At 38.7% G+C, this 20,785-nt stretch overlaps 1 protein-coding gene across 3 annotated transcripts in view; it reads right to left on the bottom strand.

The window, feature by feature from the left end:
* The window catches only part of Anos1 (anosmin 1), a 212,665-nt gene that overhangs the window by 73,862 nt on the left and 118,018 nt on the right, over window positions 1-20,785 (bottom strand). For all 3 annotated transcript variants that reach the window (XM_063243026.1, XM_063243024.1, XM_063243025.1), the window contains exon 3: window positions 14,636-14,698. In XM_063243026.1, the coding sequence (XP_063099096.1) occupies window positions 14,636-14,698 (63 nt within the window). The remainder of the gene's footprint in view (window positions 1-14,635; window positions 14,699-20,785) is intronic.

Here is a 20,785-nt window from a genome sequence, read left to right as displayed (position 1 = left end):
AGATAGATAGATAGAATTTAAAAATAACATAAATTGACTGAAATAAAATTGTGCCTCAATTGCAAAACCTTACAGGTAAAACTTGGAAGAAAAGCCATCGTTCCATTATTGAATTACCACAAATTTACTACCACTTAATTCAGAAAACACTTTATACACATTTAAAGCATCATCAACTTTCAAGGCTTTCTTTCTCTTGAGCTATGTCACAGTTCATTTTGCTGGTAGTGGCTAGATGTGTTTTACTTCACTGACTTTTTAAATTTAAATCCAAATCTAAATAAGTAACCCAGAAAGTCTGCCAAACAGATCCATAACAATTATGTAGTGCTTGCCAATTTTCCTCTTCCAATAAAATGTATATACTTCATATACTGAAAGAAATACTTAGCCACCAAAATCCCTGGCCCCCAACACCCAGGCTGAGATCTCCAAGCATAAAACCCTGTTATTATATCCCACAAGTGTTTCCGGTTTGCTAACTTGGAAATGATAGTAACTCAGTTCACATCGTGCTATAATTCAAATCACTCAATTTAAACCTGTTCACATATTAAAACAGAATATGAGTCTGTTTAATGTATCCCAGTATTTTAATGTATTTTCACACCTGTACGCATGAACAGTCCTATTTTTAATCAATAAACAAACTTTCTCATAAATCTTTTTAAAGAATCTGGTAACAGATTCAGTTTATTGTTTGCAAAGATATTGTGTGCCCCCCCCCCCCAGGTACCGGGGATCGAACTCAGGACCATGCACTTGCAAGGCAGGTGCTTATGCCGCTGAGCTAAATCCCCAGCCCCCAGATTTTATGTTCTTTATGTAGATGCCTATGACCTTGCCTTGAACCATGAGAGACCAGAAAACAGATAAATGTCTTCACTGTCACAGCTTAAGGAGCTGATAGAGCTGACTTGGGTTCAATGCTCAGTACTACAAAACTTAAAAATAGAAATAAAATATGGAGTCTAGGGCAGGAGGATTGCTACGAGTTTGAGGCCAGTGTGGACTACAAAGTGTGTCCAAGGTCAGCCTGAACTGCTTAGGAAAACCCTGTCTCAAAAAGACCAAATAAATAAATAAATAATTTCTCTCTCTCTCTTTCTCTCTCTTTCTTTCTCTCTCTCTCTCTCCCTTCCTCCCCCCCCCTCACACACACACACACACACACACACACACACACACACACACACAACCCAATCAATACAGAAGCCGTAGCCTAAAACAGATAGACATATTTATTGTCAGTCAGAATAAGAATAAGGTGATCATAATTAGCTGAATAATTTAGATAGTCCAGCTGGAGGGGGCCACATTTAATACTGTTCTGCTTTTTATACGAGTTCATACATGATTTCTGGTATGATATTGAAGACCAAGGAAATCATGCTTATGCATTTAAAGCTTTCTTGACTGGTACACAATCTTGAAATACTACAACCAACATTATGAATATTACACAAACAATTTACACAAGGAACTCAGCCAAGCACCACCAGGCCTAACTGACACCCAAACACAGAGTTCAGGAACCTGCGTCATTTTTCCTCTTCTCACAGCTACAAGTTCAAAACGTTTCATATGTCCCAGTTCTATTCTTCTGACAAAAACTGTACAAGGGCATAAGTTGGGCATAAGTTGGTCTCTGCTTCTTCCCCAGTAGCACTGACCGCTGGATTTCAGCATGCTACTTTGAAGGCCAGGCCTGGAATCTGCATATGGGGAGAATCCTGTAAGAATGTGTGGGAAAATAGGCTCTGGCTTTTAGCTAAATGAACCTCATTTGAAAATGATGTGAATTTGGCATGACAATCATATTGATTACATGTATCCAAAGCAAATTTTTATGTTCTTTATCAGTTTTCTTGGGTAACTGACTTGGTCTGGGTTGAAAAAATATATATTGGAGAATTGTGATATCCTCTTGTTTTTAATCATTGCTTAATGAGAATATACTGGGTGGGTGGAACATGGAGAAAAATGTATGCAGGTCAGAGAAAATTAAGATTCTAAAAAATGTGTAAATTAGTCTCCTAGTGGCCAGGGGGAAATCTGGTGAACAAGCATGATTTGGTTTCTGGAAAAATAACTACTGACCTTTAAAAATGTAAATTTTCTGATCCTATTTCAAGTTAATTACTCAGATGTTTGTTAATAGGAGTGCAATGTATGAGGAAAAGTGTTAATCAAATCAGTGTGAGTAAAGTGAGTTATTTCACAATAAAGAGGAACAGGATGGCACTGACAGATTGGCTAATATAGATAGATATACTAAACATTATTTCTTGCTTTTTTATAAATTATGCAGCTATAATATTTCTTGCTTTTATAGTTATATCTGGTCAACTAAGAAATGGTTGACTACAATATTAGTCACATGAATAATTTCAAAACTCATATAAATGAGAACGTTTGGCCAAGTTTTTACTATAATTATTATTTGGAAAAATCTGGTTCCTATAGTTATCAATATTTGTGTGATTTTCTGCCCTTACTATGCCACAATTTTATTCAAAGGCCATGTATTTTCCATGAGATAAAAATGAATGCCACTACACATTGAAAGAAAGGCTAGATAAAGCCAAATATCTTTGGGATACTCTGGATCCTGTGCAAATACATATATATAGATAGATAGATAGAGAGAGAGAGAGAGAGAGAGAGAGGGAGAGACAGACAGACAGAGACAGAGACAGAGACAAAGAGACAGAGACAGAGACAGAGAGAATGACTAGCTAGGTCTCATCTCTAAGTATCCGAGAACTAAAATGCTTTTTTAGCACCTAACTTGAGAAACATGTTAAACGCCACTAAGAAAAAAAAGAGTTAAATTAATAATTTTACCTGACTGTGACAGGTGATTAAAAAGAAAAAGAAGTACTATCAATGGTAGGTAACATCTCTCAAGAGTTTAAAGGAAAAGATTCTATAGTAGTACAGATCTGCTTCTTTGCTATGATACACAATGTAAGATATTATAGAGTAAAATAATTGGTGTATCAATGACAGGATGATGAACACAAAGCAGAAAATTCAATGAATTTCCTGAAGCTGTTTAAATATATATATATATATATATATATATATATATATATATATTATGTGTGTGTGTGTGTGTGTGTGTGTATCCTCTGCCATTGGGAGTACAGTAAACTTTAGTTCAGTTCAACAGAGTTGCACCACGTGTGGATTCTGTAGAAATATTACAGCCTGAGTGAAGGAGACAAAGCAAGATTCAGTTTCCTCCTTGCTGACATTAAGTAAAGCAACCTTGAATTAATCACTTCCTGAGAGGAGCATACTATCTTCATTACCACAGCCAGCATTAGCACCCTCACTATCAACACCACCATCATCACCAACCTTTTTGTCATTATTTTTGCTGTAACTACCCTCACAACCCTCTCCTCATCAGCTACTCTTCATCACTATCACCACCATCACCATATTCATGGTCGCCATCTGTTGTAGTCAGGGGTTGTGCGGAGAACAATTAGAATCAGGACATGGAATTTATAATATTATTTTATGATGGTCACTCAGAGTTAACACAAAGTGCAGGAGATCTATCCACAATACCAAAGACATAGAATATTCAGCCCAGGGCCTGCATCCCACAGCAATGCCCTGAATGAGTCCAGATGAAGACCCAGAGCTCATGACAATGCCTCCCATGAGTCCAACTGCAGATCTAGAGCCCACAAGGAGGACTCACACTAGTCCCTTTTATGGATCTGCATTGAGAAGGTCCAAAGGTCAGGGATGGAAGCTAGAAAGTACATGCCAGTAGGGTGAAGGAGCTGGGCTGGTAGGTTAAGGGTTCTACAGTGGAGCTGAGAAGTCACACTAACAACAAAGACCAGGGCTGTCCTAAAAGGCACCACAGCCATCCTCAGCGACATGGAGGCCCTGAACTTCTCCGACAATAAGCACAGTTGAGTACATGTCAAGAAGCCAGTGTGAGGAGTTCATCCTCGAGATTAAGTGGCACATCTTCCTCTCCAGAGCCAGAAAGCTCAATGTAAGGACCAGAGCTTCCCCAGGCAGATCAACAGCTCAAACAGCAACACATAGGAAACTACACAGTGCCTCAACATTTCAACGCCTCCCTTTTCATTCTCTACATCTCTATTTATGCTGGCAACTTTCCTCAGGTGGAGAACTTATGCTCTGCAACCATGGTGATTTAATTCCGCTGGTGTTAAGTTGACCACCAGCTTTTAATCCACAACACCACCATAAACTTCAGCAACAGCATGCTTATCCTCAACATCGTCATTCCATCTGTCTTAGGGCCACCATCCTCAACATCACCATCCTCTTGCATCCTCACCAACATCACCATCCTCTTGCATCCTCACCAACATCACCATATTATCATCATTATCAAAAACATCAACATTCTCCTTCTCTTCACCATCACTGACATCACCATCATTGTCAGTCTCACCATTAATACCAGTGCATCATCAGCTTCATTATCACTCTTTTTTTCATGATCACCATCCACATCATCACCATCCTCACTACCACCATGAACCCTATGATTCTATCACCAACATAACCATCACCATCACTGCCACCACCACCACCATTACTACATCATCATCAGCATCACCACCACCAATATCATCACCCCATAACACTCATCACAACCATGATATACAGGAATACTATCATATCTATATTGGTCACTTTCCTGTTACTGAAACACAATACCCAACACTAACACATTTGCAGAAGAGGTTTATTATGCTCACAGTTTTCAGCAGGGTCAATGGTTCCAAAGCAGTAATAGCACAGAGGTGGGCCATGGTGGAGGGAAGTTGCTCAACCAGGAAGCAGAAAGAGGAGGAGGAAGACATTGATAAGAATACACTCTTGCAGGTCATGGCCCCAGTAACCTACCTCCACTGTTGGGGCCCCAGCAATGGGAAAATGACTAATATGATTATTATCACCATCATAACCTTCACCATCATCACAAACATTGTAACATTACCATATCTGTCACTACCACCAACACTATCATCATCATCATCTTAACTATCATAGGCAAGCTGGCAGATTCTGATTATCTACCAGGTCCTGACCCTACGCTTTCCACTTCTTCTCGTTTTACATCCCAATTCTTCCCAACATCCATATCATTTTCATTTTACAAATCAGAAGGCTCAGAGACATCATATGTCCAAAAGCACAAATCAGGAAGAATCCAAGCAACTATTAGAGTCAGTAGTCTTTGAAGATCCACCATGTCTCAGAGTAATAATAAGAGGATTGGGTTAATCCCATAGTATTCAACCTGCTTCTCGACTCAGATCACCTGGGGAGATTCTAAAACTGACACTGCATGCAAACTCTTGCCTGTTCAACAGCCCAGGCTGAGCCTCAAATTGCTATTTTTGGGCCACCTTAGGTGATTCCAATATATGGCCAAGATCTAAAAACCAAGGATGAGTAGATCTTAATGAGCTATAACAACCCATAGGAAATTTGCCAACAGACAAGTTCATTAGAAACTCATTTTCCAAGGTTTTTCATTTGTGTGTGTGTGTGTTTTCCTGAGGATGAGTCACATTAGCACCGTCTGCCTGGCATGTATCAAAGCTCCAAATTCCCAGAAGGAAAACAGATGTGCAGAACAAACCACACTGCATGTGCAAACAAATTAGGAACAGTGAGCCCATCTTATTAGCAAGGGAATGATGGGAAATCTCTCCAAATGTAAGCTTCCGGATCCTAGCCCAAAGCCAACCATGGGATTGTTAATATTTTGATTTTCACGTTCATGTTAAGTTACAGTTAAGACTGCGGACAGCCTGGTGTTCCATAACACTGTACACTGTACACTGTTAAGTGGGCATTTCTAAGGAGAACAGTCTCATTTCTTCTACAGTAATATTTCTCTGCGTGCTGAACAGCAGCTATTTCTGGAGGGCAGAATATACACTTACGATTTGGTGTTTTAATCTTGTTTCTGATCTGCAGGGTTGATGTTTTAAATGAGCAGGTACAAACCATGTAAAAATTAAAGACATATCTTTAAAAAGGCAAACTACCAACTGTATCTTTCAAAGAAACTATGTAAATATTAAGTATGCATGAAGTAAGGAAGAGAATTCTCAGTTCAAATGTTTCTAATTTATGCTTGCAAATGCAATTATAATTTGCTTGGAAACTCAATTATAAAAACTAGTTCATTAGATGTGGCAGCAATTAATTTGTTTCTCAAGCACATTATCAATCTTAGTCCTGAATGATATGAATTTGGAAGAAAACCAGGGAAGGGGGATGGAGAGAGGTTAGCGAAGATGGATTAAAATAGTTAAATAAGAGGAATTTGTTCTGGCTTTCTGTAGCATAATAAAGTAACCATATCTAAACCATCTAAGATTTCTTCAAAATAAGTAGAAGGGTGCAAAATAACTGCAAGAATCCAAAGTATCCTAATACACAAAAATAATTAATGCATGAGGATATGGAAATGATAACCTGATTTTGTTATTACACATGATATGCATGTATCAAATTATTCCACCATATCCCATAAATATGTGCAAATATCATGAGTCAGTTTTAAAAATTTAAATGCATTGAAGAAAATCTGAAAGCTGTATAGGAGGGAAGTCACTTTCCTATGACAACACTCTCTGTGTTCAACTAGAGTAATCTTCACATACATTTAGCTCAGCTTCCTCTTAGGTGGCTGAAGAGTTGCACTCATTCTGCAAGGGAAAGTGAGTCAGCAAGACTCCAGAGTCTTGCTGCAGGGTCTTGGAAAGATGATTCAGTGTGTAAGGAATTTCAGAGATTTAAAAATCCCCAGAGAAGTGAAGAATGGTGAGCACATTAGGTGTATCACTTTCTTTCTCCTCCTTAATGCATTTTGTTAGTGGATGTTACTAAGAATGCCTTGAGATGATGGGTCCACTGAAGCAAACTGTGTTTCAATCATAAACCAAACTGGCATTCTAGACTGCAGGGATCTAACTGCGAACAGTGGAGGTGGTGGAAATGATGTTCCTCTACACTTACACGCCCTACCATTCCTTCAGATGGCATTTGCAGACACCTGCCCTTCCATCACTTCACACCACTGCTCCAGGGAAGGGGACAATGCCCTCCACCGTGGCAGAACCCCAAGACCAAAAGTCAAGTCTTGCACAACTGAAGACACATGATCATTCTTTCATTCTTGACACGTCTTCATTATCTGGTTTGTGGAATTCCACACTGCCCTGGATTCCCTCCTACCTTACTTACCTCTAGGGCTGATAGCCTCACTCTCCTTGTTACACCCTCTATGTTGGTGTGAGTCACACCCAAACCCATGGACATCTGCTTCTATCAACCCTCCCAGTTTTAGCACTGTAAAACCCTCTGCCTTGGGTGTTCTGAAATCTCCCTTAAACTTTAAACAAATGTAACTCTTTGCCTGTGGAACACCCCTCAAGGGTGTCTAATTGGAATCTCAAACACAACCTGCTTAATGTTAAGCTTCTAACCCAGTCCTCCTTCACCACTAACCCTCCCAAATTTGTGCCTGTCACATATTCTGTATCTCAGAATATCCCAAGTATCTTTTCACAACTGTTTGGGACCCAAATTCTGACATCATCTTTGATTCATCCTTCTCTTCCTTCCATTCCTCCTATCTGACTGTCATCAAATTCCACCAAATCCACTTTCAAAATAAATGTTGACTATTTCCCCCAGGGACCACCTGGGGTGGAGCAACCAGCCCCTCTCATTTGCTAAGAGCTCAAAGTGCACACACAAATGGAAAATCCTGTGTTTCTAACCCATCTGACCTGCCATGCCAAGTTCTACTCTAATACCCCAAATAATCAACAAGCTCCCTAAAGTAAATACACAAAAGTCATACTCTAACATTCTCACGAAGACATTTCCCTGTAAAAAAATATTTTGATTAAAGATGGAGTCCACATTTTATAGAGAGCTCTAATTTAATCAACCATAGATAGTTTACTATTTTCAAAACAGTGGAGGTGATCCTATGGAAATCCTATGAAGTAGTAGCCAGAGTTAGTTTTATAAGAACATTCCTGCATTCAAAAAGAATAGTACCAAAGTCCATCTCTGTTTGTCCCTCTGAGAGCATATTCTGACCATTGCATACTGAATTCTATGTGCTGATTCCCTCCCCCTCTCTCCACACACACATCTGGAGCATATTAAATTATTTCATATTTAGATCTTGTCAGCTTCTTTTAGTGCCTTTTACCATTTTACAGATGTTCCCAGGCTGAAGGTTTTGCTTCAGTGCCTAAAGAGATGCATTTAATTAACTTGGTGGATTTTTAAGACATAAAACCACTTGTGCAGGCAGGAAAAGATAATAAGGTCCTCCCCGCCCACCTGCCCCAAGGGAGAGTGATACATCTTCACATTTTTAGTTTCCCAAGCATCTTTTTGGTAGAGCTGGACTGTTCCATAGTTAAAGAGCAACTTTTATGAGGAAAGAGATTTGCCTTCCTTTTCTCCCTCAAAGCACTGCTAATTAGTTATGAGTCTGAATCACTAAAATATTTTTCTCATGGAAGAGCAAGCATATTCAAGCAGGAGTGGTTGGGCCAACAACTTTAAACACAAGCTCATCTTTTATTTCTTGATGAAAGAAAATAAATGTTATCTTCTATTCTGTGTGTTGTTCCATAGAGGAAAAGATGAGAACACAATACAGTTTTTAAAAATGTCAGACCACCAGAAGTTTAGATTTGATGCCTCTGTTACCCCAACCATGTCATCAGGGGTTAATAAATTTCTTTTCTCCTTATGCATCAGCTATCTTGTCCATTACCTAATAGGTACACCCCTCCTTTCTTCCAAAAAATAGTATGGAAATGAAATTTAACAAGCTTGAAAAACATTTTGAGAAGCAAAAGCACTTGAAGAAATGCATAAATAGTTGTGTAGGCAACATGTTAATACTGACTACACACCCCAGGCTACATGCTGATCCAAAACGACTCATATTTTAATTCTTAATTGGTCCTCAAAATAGATGAGGTTGCTGTTGTCCATGATACTATGCCTACTTTGTACCTCTGACATTGACATCTACTAAATTTCTACTTAGGACTGAGTATAAGTCAGAAACATCAGAATCAAAGATGGGAGGTGCTTCTTCATCAAAGATAGTTATGGTTTGTGTCTGGATACTCCCCAAAGCCTCATCGTATCATGGAGGGTGGGCTTTTCAGAAGCGGCTGAATCTAGAGTTTGTGATTATTTCATTATCTAGTGCTGGGATTGATGGTGTGAGCACTATATTCACCCTAGGGTTGGTCGCCTGCATACAATATAAGGGAAAGAAAGAGGCTTCTTTCTCCTCTTCTTCCTCCTCCTCCATTCCTGTTGCTCTTGGTATCTTCTACTACCATGAACAGTTATCCCTCTGCCATCTGCCATCATGCCTTGGAGCTAACTGATTATGGACTGAAACCTCTACAAACTGCGAGCTAAATAAACCTTTCCCCCTTTACCACTGGGAGTTAGATGTTTTGTCTTAGCTATAAAAGGAAAGTAACTAAGACTATCATAGTCCACAGACTGACTTTAACTAACACTAGAACACCATCTTTCATAATATGTAAACCTGTTTTACACACCACTAAGAAAGAAAATATTTTCATTTGTAAGTTAAGATCTAATCATTATGAGAAAGGCTTAAATGCATAAAATACACATTATATGAATAGTAAAGAATAGTTCATTATTGTTTTCAAGATAAGAAACATAGTTACTGTCACTTAATAAACTAAGCAACAAACTTTAAACTATTTGCCTGTTTACCTATTTGCTGTAACCTGCTATACCCCAAAATCATGATATATGAGGATGTTTCTTATATAATGACCCTTGAAAGACTTTAGTTTTATTCCTGTTCTAATAAAAACACTTAAAATCTTCATTTCAGAAACATCATTACTAACTGTGACATCCATCTGAAAATATCAAAAGCGGATACTGCATTACAGAAAATCAAACAGAGAGAAATCATTACTCAAGAAGCCAAACATACAACCCCTGGTTTTATTTTATTGTTAACACATCTATGGAAATTTATTTTGTGAAAAAACAACCAAGCAAAATTATTTAGGTTTACAAGGGGTGCTGGAAATAACACTGCACATGGCTGGGGAGATTTTATGAAAATAATTGTGATGATTATTCTTCCTAGACTAGGAAACTTCCTGTAAAATGTGAAATAGTTAACGTTTTCAGCTTTAAGGGCCATATGATCTGTCATACCACTGAACTCTGCCATCCTACCAAAATGGCAACCATAGACCATATTTAACCAACCATCCAGTGTTGTTGTGTGCCAATAAAACTTTATCTGCAAGCACAAGCAGTGGGCCAGTTTTGTCCTATAGATTTTAATTTTCAAACACACACCTTGAAAGACAAATAAGATCAGACTAACTTACACATAAATGTATCAGGCCAGACATATTTAACAGTCTAATGGTTTCTACTGTCAAGCCTGCGGTCCCTTTGGGGGTCTGAAATTTTACCCAGTGAAAGCTGATTCGTGACATTACACTCTTTTGAGGCACTCTTCTGGGATGAAATAGACTGAGCTGGAGGAGGTCTGTCTTGGTGAATGACTGTCCTAAAAAAAATGCAGGAAAAACACTCTAAAGTTTTTCAGCATTTAGCCTGTTGCTATAGAATCATCAGAATTGACAGCAAGGTAGAAATAGAAATCAGAAAAACAGGCAAAGACAGAAAAGCAATCAAAGCAATGGAAAGAAAGCACAGAGGCTTGGGTATTCCAGGGCTGGGCTAAGGCAGCACCACAAAATCCTTGGCAGAGCTGGGATGGGCTTCTTACCTTTCAAGACTTGGTTAAACTTTGCTGATGGAGCAGAGCAGATCACAAACATCTGAGTCCCATTTAATCAGCCAGACTTGGCTCAGAAGACCTAGAACTGTTCCCTAAGAAGTTCAGTCACAGAGACCCAGGATTACATTAGGGATTTCCAAAGAGAAAAGCAGCAAATGACCTCCAAACATGTCCCCTTTCTGAGAAATCACATGTAAAATTAGAAACCCATTGTCAGTGGTATTTAGGAATAACAAACTTATAAAACAAATGCTACAGCCCTTTTTCACCTGCAAGAGTCTATGAAAATATTTTAGTTCATTTAAATGTTTGGCTTATGTACACAATAAAATACACATTAAAAGTAGGCATGCAGTGGCCTGGTAGTGTTCATATGGGTAAAGGACAGGTGTGGGATCTCAGATTCAGAATTGGATTCATGTACCTCCCAGAGCTGTTACTCTGGGAGTAACATCAATCTCAAGAGGCCTGTGATATAGCTCAGTGGCATAAACACCTGCCTGGCAAACACAAGGTCATGAGTTTGATTCTTGGAACCCCCCCAAAATCAACAACTTATTGTTTTGTTATAATTTGTTAAGTTTTTGAATGGTTCACTCAATTATCATTTAATTATTTTGGGGGGAGTGTACTGGGGAATTAACTCACAACCTAGCACTTGCCAGGCAGGCACTTATATCACTGAGCTAAATCCCCAGCCCCTATAATTCTATAACAATACTATAAATGAAGTTGGATAAATCTTAGGTTTGAAAATGAATTTAAACTCCTAAGTGATTTTTCTATATTCATATGGTGAGTCAGCTTGCTTGCTTGCTTGTTTGGTTGGTTGGTTTTTTCAGACAAATTTTTGCTACGCAGTTCAGGCTGACCTTGGATTTACTTTGTAGCCCAAGCTGATCTCAAAGGCACAGTAATCCTCCTGCCTCAGCTTCCTGAGTGCTGGGATTACAGGTGTGTACCACCGTGCCTGGCTTGTGAGTCAGTTTTTCAGTTTGTGTTAGTATCAAAGTTCTCTCCCATCAGCAATAAACAAACCTAAAGTAGGCATGGAATTTTTTCCCTCTAATTTGTTTACTTTTATATTTCTACCAAACAGCTGGGCATGGTATAGTTATTCAAAAAAGACATGTGGAATAAATGAACTTCATTAAATTCATTTTATTATAGATCACTTTATTTAGATAGTATTCCTGCAAATGCAAAACAGTTTTGGGGTGATTTGTTACTCAGGGATAAGTGACTCATACAAAGATAGACCAAAGTGAATGAATTGGCTCCTGGAAAAGTCTGGGTTTTGATAGCACCGATGTCAGTGCCTCAGCAGAGAACTTAGGTTGCTGTTCTGCCTCTTCCTCAGTATCTTGAAAAGGGTTGCCCTCAGAAAGGCACCATAGGTTATTTTCCTATTTGATTTAACACCAAGTCTTTAGCTCATCCAGGGTTGTAAATTGCAGGGTAATCAGCTGAATAACCCTGAATATCTACAAGGAGGCCTATGCATTATTCAAGGCCTTTACGCTGTCAAAATTAAAAAGACTGTTTCTGAAGACTTCCCTGACAGGAATGCTTAGGGTGGAGGTGGTTTTGATGACTAGCATCACTGCATAAAAGTGCTCAAATTATCAGTAGCCTAGCCGGACATAAAACATTGAGAAAGAACCATTAGGACAAAATAAAGCTGAGATTCAGAAGAGTAGGAGTGATCACTTGAGAAATTCAGAAGCACTTTCACACCACTTTGAAGTAACTCTCTAGCAGCAGGACCTCTGGGGTGGTTGATGAAATGGATTCCACCCACAATAGAGCCTGGGTGACCGCAGACAGAGGCCAGAAGACAGAGGGTTGGCCTAGCCCTGTTACCCAGAACACTGGGGCACCTGTAGGATCCTATCACCCATCCACTTGATGAGTGTCCACATGCTTTCTTGGCTTTCCCCAGGCACAGCGCTTGGGGATTTACCATTAGAAGATCAAATTGACAATACATATCAAGGCAGTCAGTATGATGCCAATTCTGTGTTGAGAAGGCAGAATTCACGTACCTTCCAAGGTGAAATTTCCCCTACAGAGCATCACACTAATACGTGCTACACGGGAAAGCCTAGACCACTATGTATCCCTGAGTCCCTTGGAAGAGTTTCCACATGGTCCCCAGTTCGCTCCAAAGATGGCCCATACCATATTCTAATTCTGATGACAAGGGGTAAGTTTTAGATTTGCTCTCCAAGACCTGGAGCTGGGCATCTTTCTCTGCCATATTGAACTCTTTCTAATGAGTTTGCTGTTGGTCTTCAATAAACTTCAGAATCTCCTTTTTCCTCAGGACCATTTTAATGATTGACACGTTGTGTCCATTTGAGAAGTCTAGAAGCTTAACTAAGTGACTTAGCAGCTCTACATCCTACGGTGCAGAGGACATGCCCTAAGTTTGCTATTTACAGCCTGGGATATTGTGATGTTTGATTCATTGTGTCAACTTGAGAAGTTTAGAAGTTTAATTAACTTCTACTCAGCAGAAGGTCAGAGTCCTTATTTTGTAAATATCCTGAGCCTATGCAAGAGGAGGGCATGGAGTTAGAGGAGAAAAAAAGATGCTTGTTGTCCCCCAACTTTTTGATCTTGTTGCTTTTGCCTTCTTCTGCCACCAGGAACTGTTGCCCTTCAGCCATGCCACTCAGCATTGGACTCAGCTGGTTACAGACTAAAACCTTCACAAATTGTGAGCTAAATAAACCTTGCCCTCTTTACTTTGGGCTCCAGGTATTTTGGCTCAGCTAAAAGTGAAATTAAAATTTTAAATAAAGCCTGCAAGGAGAGTCTGCCAAGGTTGCCCACCAAGACCAGATGGATGTACCCAAATCCAGAGAAGTCTGATAACAGAATACTTCCTTCCCTTTTGTGTAAGCTTGTCTAACATATGATCTTAAAATGTAACTTGAAATTGTGTAACCCACCTTACTGTTTTTGTATGGCCTTGCAATGTAACTTAAAATGTAACAGGACATTTCTTCCCTTGCACTACCCATGTTTTGTATAGCTGATGGCCTTGCAATGTAACCTATAATATTTAAACTCCCTTAGGAACCCAAGATGTCACACAACCCTCCGGTCATATTGTGCCAGTGTTTCAATTCTACCTTTGTACCTCCCTGCTTGCTTTCCCCATAAACATATCAGAACTCCACTGGGCAGGGCTTGGACTCTTAAAGAAACCCCAGTCAAGCCCACCAGTACAATAAAGCACCTCATATGCCCTCTTGTGCAGTTTCTTCCCATATTTAGTCCATTTTCCATAAAAAGCAATAAGAAAAAAGTAACTAACACAACCACTACAGTTGGAAAAGGGCACTGTGCCTGTCTCCCATCCTCCCAGCCATATTTTAGAAGAAACCAAGCTATAGGAAACAGCTCAGAGGGTACATCCTGCTCTCTTCACCATTTCTGATTACAGACACTGATCCTTCAGGACACTACATTCCCTTTATGCTCTAAGTGACAGGAAAGGTGAAGCAAGAGGCCACACACAGGTAAGAGTGGGTGAGCATTCTACGCAGGATGGGGGAGTCCCAAAAGAGATGAATGATGAGAAACCCCACTTGCAAAAATTAGAGTTGCTTCTCCTCAAGGACAGGAACATTTTCACAATGCACAGAAAACTGCCTGTAGAATAACCATGGTGCAAGGTGGGAGGACAGTAATGTGACGTCTTGCCTTCCAGGAAGAAGGAATATAATTCATTCGATGTTGTCTTACCTCACAGAAGCTCTGACACTGGTGTTTCCTCAGCTCCCCTGGTTCCTTGCAGGGCTCCAGGCACTGGAAAAGAAAAACACAGATAAATAGGCATCGATAAAAACCAAAGCCAAGGGAATAATGAATTCACCTGAATTCACTGCTTCTGATGCCTATTTTTCCCAGTTGGCTTAGAAAATAGTTGGTCGTTTTAGTTGGTGTTATGGTTTGTGTCTGTGGCCCCCAGGCCTCAAGAATTTACATTGTGCATTTGTGATTGGTTCATTGTCTAGTGCTTGGATTGATGGTGTCAGTGCTACATCTACCTGGGGGGGGGCAGGAAGTAATGTAATGGCAGGAAGAAGGTGTGTCTTGCTCTTTGCTGGTTCCTGCTTGTTGTTTGTAGCCGCCATGAACTGCATTCCAGACATGCCTGCCTGCCTTGGAGCCAGCTGAGTGTGGACTGAAACCTCCAAAAAACTGTAAGAAATAAACCTTTCCTTTCCCAACTTTGGGCTTCAGGTATTTTGTCTCAGCCACAAGTAAAAAGTAACTAAGACAGTTGGGTATAGTAAAAAATCCAAGCAAAGGCACCATTACAAAGTAAGAACCAGAAAAAATGTGTTTCAAAAGCACTGAAAGATAAAAGCTATGCATCCTCATAGGAAGTTACAGGAAAAATAATGATATACTCCAGCAAGTTGAATATTTTGTGCAAAAACTATTCTAAAAAGTTTTTATACTTTTTTCTTAAAGACAAAGAAGTACTTTTTAAGGTTTGTTGCTTCAGTTGAAATTATTTTCTCATAAGATGTGATATCAACTTGCTTTTAAATTGGGCTACACTTTTGAATACTCTCTAAGTATGGAAAAATATATTAAAATACATTCATAATTAACTTAGATCTTTCACTTAATGAGCCTAATGACACTGATATATGAAAGGGTTTTTGCCCAGTCAGGACTCTGTAGCCAGAAAAGCCTCAACCAGAACCAGGAAGCTCCTATCTCCTCCACCCCTAGGAATTTACCTGTGAAGTCATCTTCCCCGCCCCTGGGAACTTACCTGTGGTGCCAAACCTAGGACCAATGGGCTACCCATGCATACCTGATGCCCCCTTAGGTTCCACCCCAAACCGAGGCTACTTACATACCCCCCGACGCCTCGCGTCCGCCAGACAGAAAGCCAGACTCCAGCGGTCAGGGGTGCTGGTTCTCTCTCTCCATGTTCTCAGAATAAAGGCCTCTTTTGTTTTATACTTCTCATCTTTTGGAAATAATCCTATCAATATATATCTGGTTTATTCACTCAACTAAATAACTCTAAATTTGAATTCTGATATGAGTGTCTCATAACAGAAAGAGAAGATTACTTAAACATAAATATTTCACCCAACCCAAAATTGGGCAATTGAAATGAGCAGACACTTCTCAGAACTACAAATAGACAATGAACAAAAAAATGCAACAACTCTGGCAATTACAGAAATGCAAAGTAAAATAACACTGAGATCCTATCTAACTCCAGAAAGAATGATTACCATCAAGAAATCAAATAATGATAAATGTAGGTATGGCAGCAGAGGGAAATGGGGTACTTCTACATTGTTGGGGGCAATGTGAATTAGTATAACTTGTGTGGAAATCAGCATGGAGATTCCTCAAAAGCCTAAGACTAGAAATTCTATTTAATTCAGCTGTTCACCTTCTAGATAGCTTCTTGAAAGAATTAAGACATTATATGTCATGGTTTATGTTGGTGGCTCCCGGGCCTCATGCATTTGCATTATGCATTTGTGATTGGTACACTGTCTAGTGCTTGGATTGGGGGTGTGAGTGCTGACCAGCCTGGGGGTGGAGCCAGGATGTGGTGTAATGGCAGGAAGAAGGTATGTCTCTTTCTCTTGCTGGTTTCTGCCTTGCTGTCTGCAGCCACCATGAACTACAGCCCCGCTATACCAGCCTGCCTTGGAGTCAACTGAGTATGGACTGAAACCTCCAAAAACTGTAAGAAACAAACCTTTCCTTTCCCAACTTGGGCATCAGGTGCTTTGTCTCAGGGGCAAGTAAAAAGTAATTAAGACATTATATTACAGCATTACATGCATGCCCAAGTTGATAGCAGCACAATGAACAACAGCTAAATCTTGGAAATGACATATATTCAGCAATAGATAGCTACATAAAGAAAACATGGTATTTACACACAGTGGAGCACTACTCTACTGTAACAAAAGATAAATTTGAGTCATTTGCAGAAAGTGGATTACTTTGAGTTCACAATGTTAAGGGAAATTAATCAGACACTGCAGATTCAAGTATTGCATGGTTTCTCCAAAATACAAATTAAGAACAAGATAAAAAGATAATAGGAAATCTTAGTGAACTGTCCCCCAGACAAAGGACTTCTGTCTAAAACATATAAAGAATTAAAAAAAAAAAAATCAGACCCCTGAAATTCAAAGATCCAATCCAAAAAATGGACATCTGAGAAGAATATACAATTCTCAGATGAAGAAATACAAATGACAAATAAATACATGAAAAAATGTTCATCATCATTAATCATTAGAGAAATGCAAATTAAAAGCACACTGAGATTCCATCTCACTCCTGAAAGAACGGCCAGGATCAAGAAAACCACCAACAACAAATGCTGGAGAGGCTGTGGAGAAAAAGGAACTCTCCTGCACTGTTGGTGGGAGTGTAGGCTGGTGCAACCACTGTGGAGGTTAGTCTGGTGATTCTTCAAAAAGCTGGGATTGGAAGTCCTATTTGACCCAGCTATTCCACTTCTGGGCATATTCCAAAAAGAACTGAAAACATCATACCACAGTGATATATGTAAATATGTACCAATATTTACAGCAGAATAATTTGTAATAGCCCGATCTATGAAACAACCTAAGTGTCCATCAACTGAGGAATGGATAAAAAAGTTGTGGTATTTTTATACAATGGAGTACTACTCAGCTATAAAGAATGATCACATTGAGATATTTATAAATAAATGGGCACAACGCAAGACCATATTCATAGATGAAATAAATCAAATTCACATGTATAAATACCGTACAGTCTCCCTAGTGTAAGAAATGGTAAGAGTATATGAGTCTATAGTAATCATGATTCCCCATTACATTGCTTTGAAGCCCTATAATGATTGCATTCATTAGCTGGAATGGGTTTATCCTGGTTTGTTTGATTTTATTATCTGTTATGGTATGAACAACTATTTTGAAGAAGACAAGTCATTATATAGTCAGTGCTGATTAATATCATGTTACTCTGGAGTCCTACCATGCTTTTGGTCTTCTGTTTCCATTGGTTCTATCATGTTGTATCTTAATGGACTATATTATGTGTGATAGCATAAACAAATTTTCTATAGAAAATTAGATAATACAATAGCCACTGTTCATTTTCTGTTAGTTGGTTCTGAATGTCCTGTAATGCTTTCATTCTCTTGAATCATTTTATACTATTTTGTTATGTTTGATACTATTGTATATGAAGTTATGCTCAAGTATTTCAAAGAAAGACATTATGGTAGCTACTCTTAATTACGGGTTTTCTCCTGGTGAAATACTGTGTTGCTTACATTGTTCTGTTCTGATCTGCTTTGTTATGTCCTGTTTTGTCCTAATCTCTTTAAAATAAAAAAAATTTTTTTTAAAAAAGATAATAGGAAGCTGGGAGATAGATCTTTTGCAAATGGGAAAGGGACTAAGAGACAGAGGAAGTGAGTTGGGAAGGGGAGAAGGGATGAAAAATGAGTTGAGATATGACAGGTACATGTACCAGTTCCCCACAAAGATATGATTGCTGGGCACTGCAAACATAGAATGATAAAAGTAATAAAAAATAATAATTGGAAAAGGATACTAAGATCCATTGCCCAATAGCAATTATAGTAATAAATAAAAATCTTACTAAACATTATATATATATATATACATCTAATATAGTTTATTGAATAGCATATAGTTCATACCCTAGATTGTATAAAGCACATATAGATAGATAAATAAATAGATAATATGTATAGTGAATGTGCCTATGTACGTATGATAATAGACATCATGTTGAAAATTAAAATGTTACATTCATAGGCAAGGAGATTTGATTTTCTACATTATATTTTATGCAAGCTTTCATTAATAAAAAATAATAGCCTAGTAAAAGTCAAACCTCAGCCATCTAAAAATAAGCATACAACTCTCATATGTAGCCATATGATTATTTCATCTACATGATTTTGACTCTTTAGTATATTTTCTAATTCAGATAAAAATTTTAGCTATATTTCAGATATGCATATCGTAACATTCAGGATAGATAATAGATCAGCAGACAATGTTGCAGTAGGCACCTTCCTTCCTGTGTTCAAAAAACCTCAGTGATAGAGGTTGATTTTCAAATATCTGAGAAATATGGGAGCTGACTGAAATATTGTGTATAGTGACTGGGTATTTTTAAAAGAATTATTATACTGAAACACATATTGCCCCAAGCCAAATGAAAGAAAATGACACTTATTCATATTTCATCCAAAAGCAAATACTTTCTGTTTTCCTGAGTGTTATGGTTGATACACTGTGAAGTTTAGAGGTTTAACTAAGAGGCTCAGCAGGAAGCTAGGATCTTAATTTGTAAATATCCTCATCCTGTGCAAGAGAAGGGCACAGAAATTTTGTGAGTGCTACACCCACCTTGGAGGGCAGTGGAAACTGGTGTACAATATGAAGGAGGAGAAGAGGCTTGTTCCTCCCTTTTTGGCTCTGGCTCTTTCCTTTAAATATTGCACCAGGGTCGTGCCACCCTTCCTTGGAGCTAATTATGAACTGAAACCTCCTCAGACAGTGAGCTAAGTAAATCTTTCCTTCCTTCATCTTGGATATCAAGTGATTTGTCCCAGCAATGAGAGAAAAGTAACCAAGACATCCAGTAATAAGAAAGCTTAAGTGTCAAAAGAGAGCAAACCCAAATCTCTCACCAAGAACCAGATGAGTACATAATAAGTAATGCCACCAGCGGACAACTACTTTGTAACAGGTTACATATCACTAACATGAGTAATGTGATCATATATTGCCTAAGATTATGCACAACAGTAATGGAAGTAACCATTTTTTTTTTCAGTGTTTTACATTATCAGGATGCAGAATAATGAACTGCATCAAATAATTTCATCCTGCGATACTCTGTCAAACTCAGTGAACAAAAACTTGAAATCTCAGGTGGAAACTAAATTAGTTTAGAGAACCAATCCCATGTTGCCATTTTGGTTTTCTCTCATTACTTAGAAAGATAACTTTCTTCAATATCACTTCTCTTAAAGGTAATCTTGTAGTAAGGTTACATCTCAAAAGCAACAGAAATATGCAATATAACTGTGTGATAGTCTACGGGAACAAAAGTTACATAAGCATGAAGAGTGGTTGCCAGGACTATGACACCTTCAGTGTATAGCAACAACTCAATGAATACTTTTGAATGAATTGATAATATTTTGTGCTTCTTTAACCAGAACTTGGGGTTGGTTTCCTATCAAATAATGCATAAGAGTGTGATCATAAGGGTATTGAAGGACAATCAAGGGTGGCAGTAAGAGTGGTGAGCTAAGGGGCCACCCAATGTCCAGGCAACAGCTGTTGTCCTCTCCCTTCTGCTTCTCATGAGATCTGCCTGAGGCTCCAGATTTTGCAGCGTAGGCGACAGCACAGATTCTGAGTAAATTCCGTATGAGCTGTGTGACACAACAGAGGCCTTCCCGTTTTACTGGATTTAAAATATAATATGAAATCTAAATATAGTGAGGTTAAACTCTTCTAAGTTGCTCTGAAACAAGGATAAGTGTAGACTGTCAAGGGACACCTGGCAACATCTAGAGACAAATTTGATTTAACTCAAAGGAAGGGGGTGGGGCTGGTTTCTACTAGATAGAAATCACTGGCAATGCACAGGACAGTCACTTATTATTAAAAAAAAATCAGCTAAATGTCAATACTGCCAAATTTTGGAGTGGGGGAACAGCAGAAATGCAATGAATTAGTGTTGACTCTACAGCTGGTTCTGAGCAAACTCCTCCCCAGGTTGGAGGGGTAAAAGCTACTCTGAATAGTGACCTCTAATCTTGGATTAATTCCATTTATTCCAGTCATTCTCATG

Source organism: Cavia porcellus, unplaced genomic scaffold (genome assembly GCF_034190915.1).
Source record: "Cavia porcellus strain 051 isolate PalLab524CR breed Dunkin Hartley unplaced genomic scaffold, mCavPor4.1 scaffold_33, whole genome shotgun sequence".
Classification (NCBI taxonomy): domain Eukaryota; kingdom Metazoa; phylum Chordata; class Mammalia; order Rodentia; family Caviidae; genus Cavia; species Cavia porcellus.
Note: the sequence above shows the minus strand (reverse complement) of the source record. Positions and strands in the feature narration are given on the sequence as shown.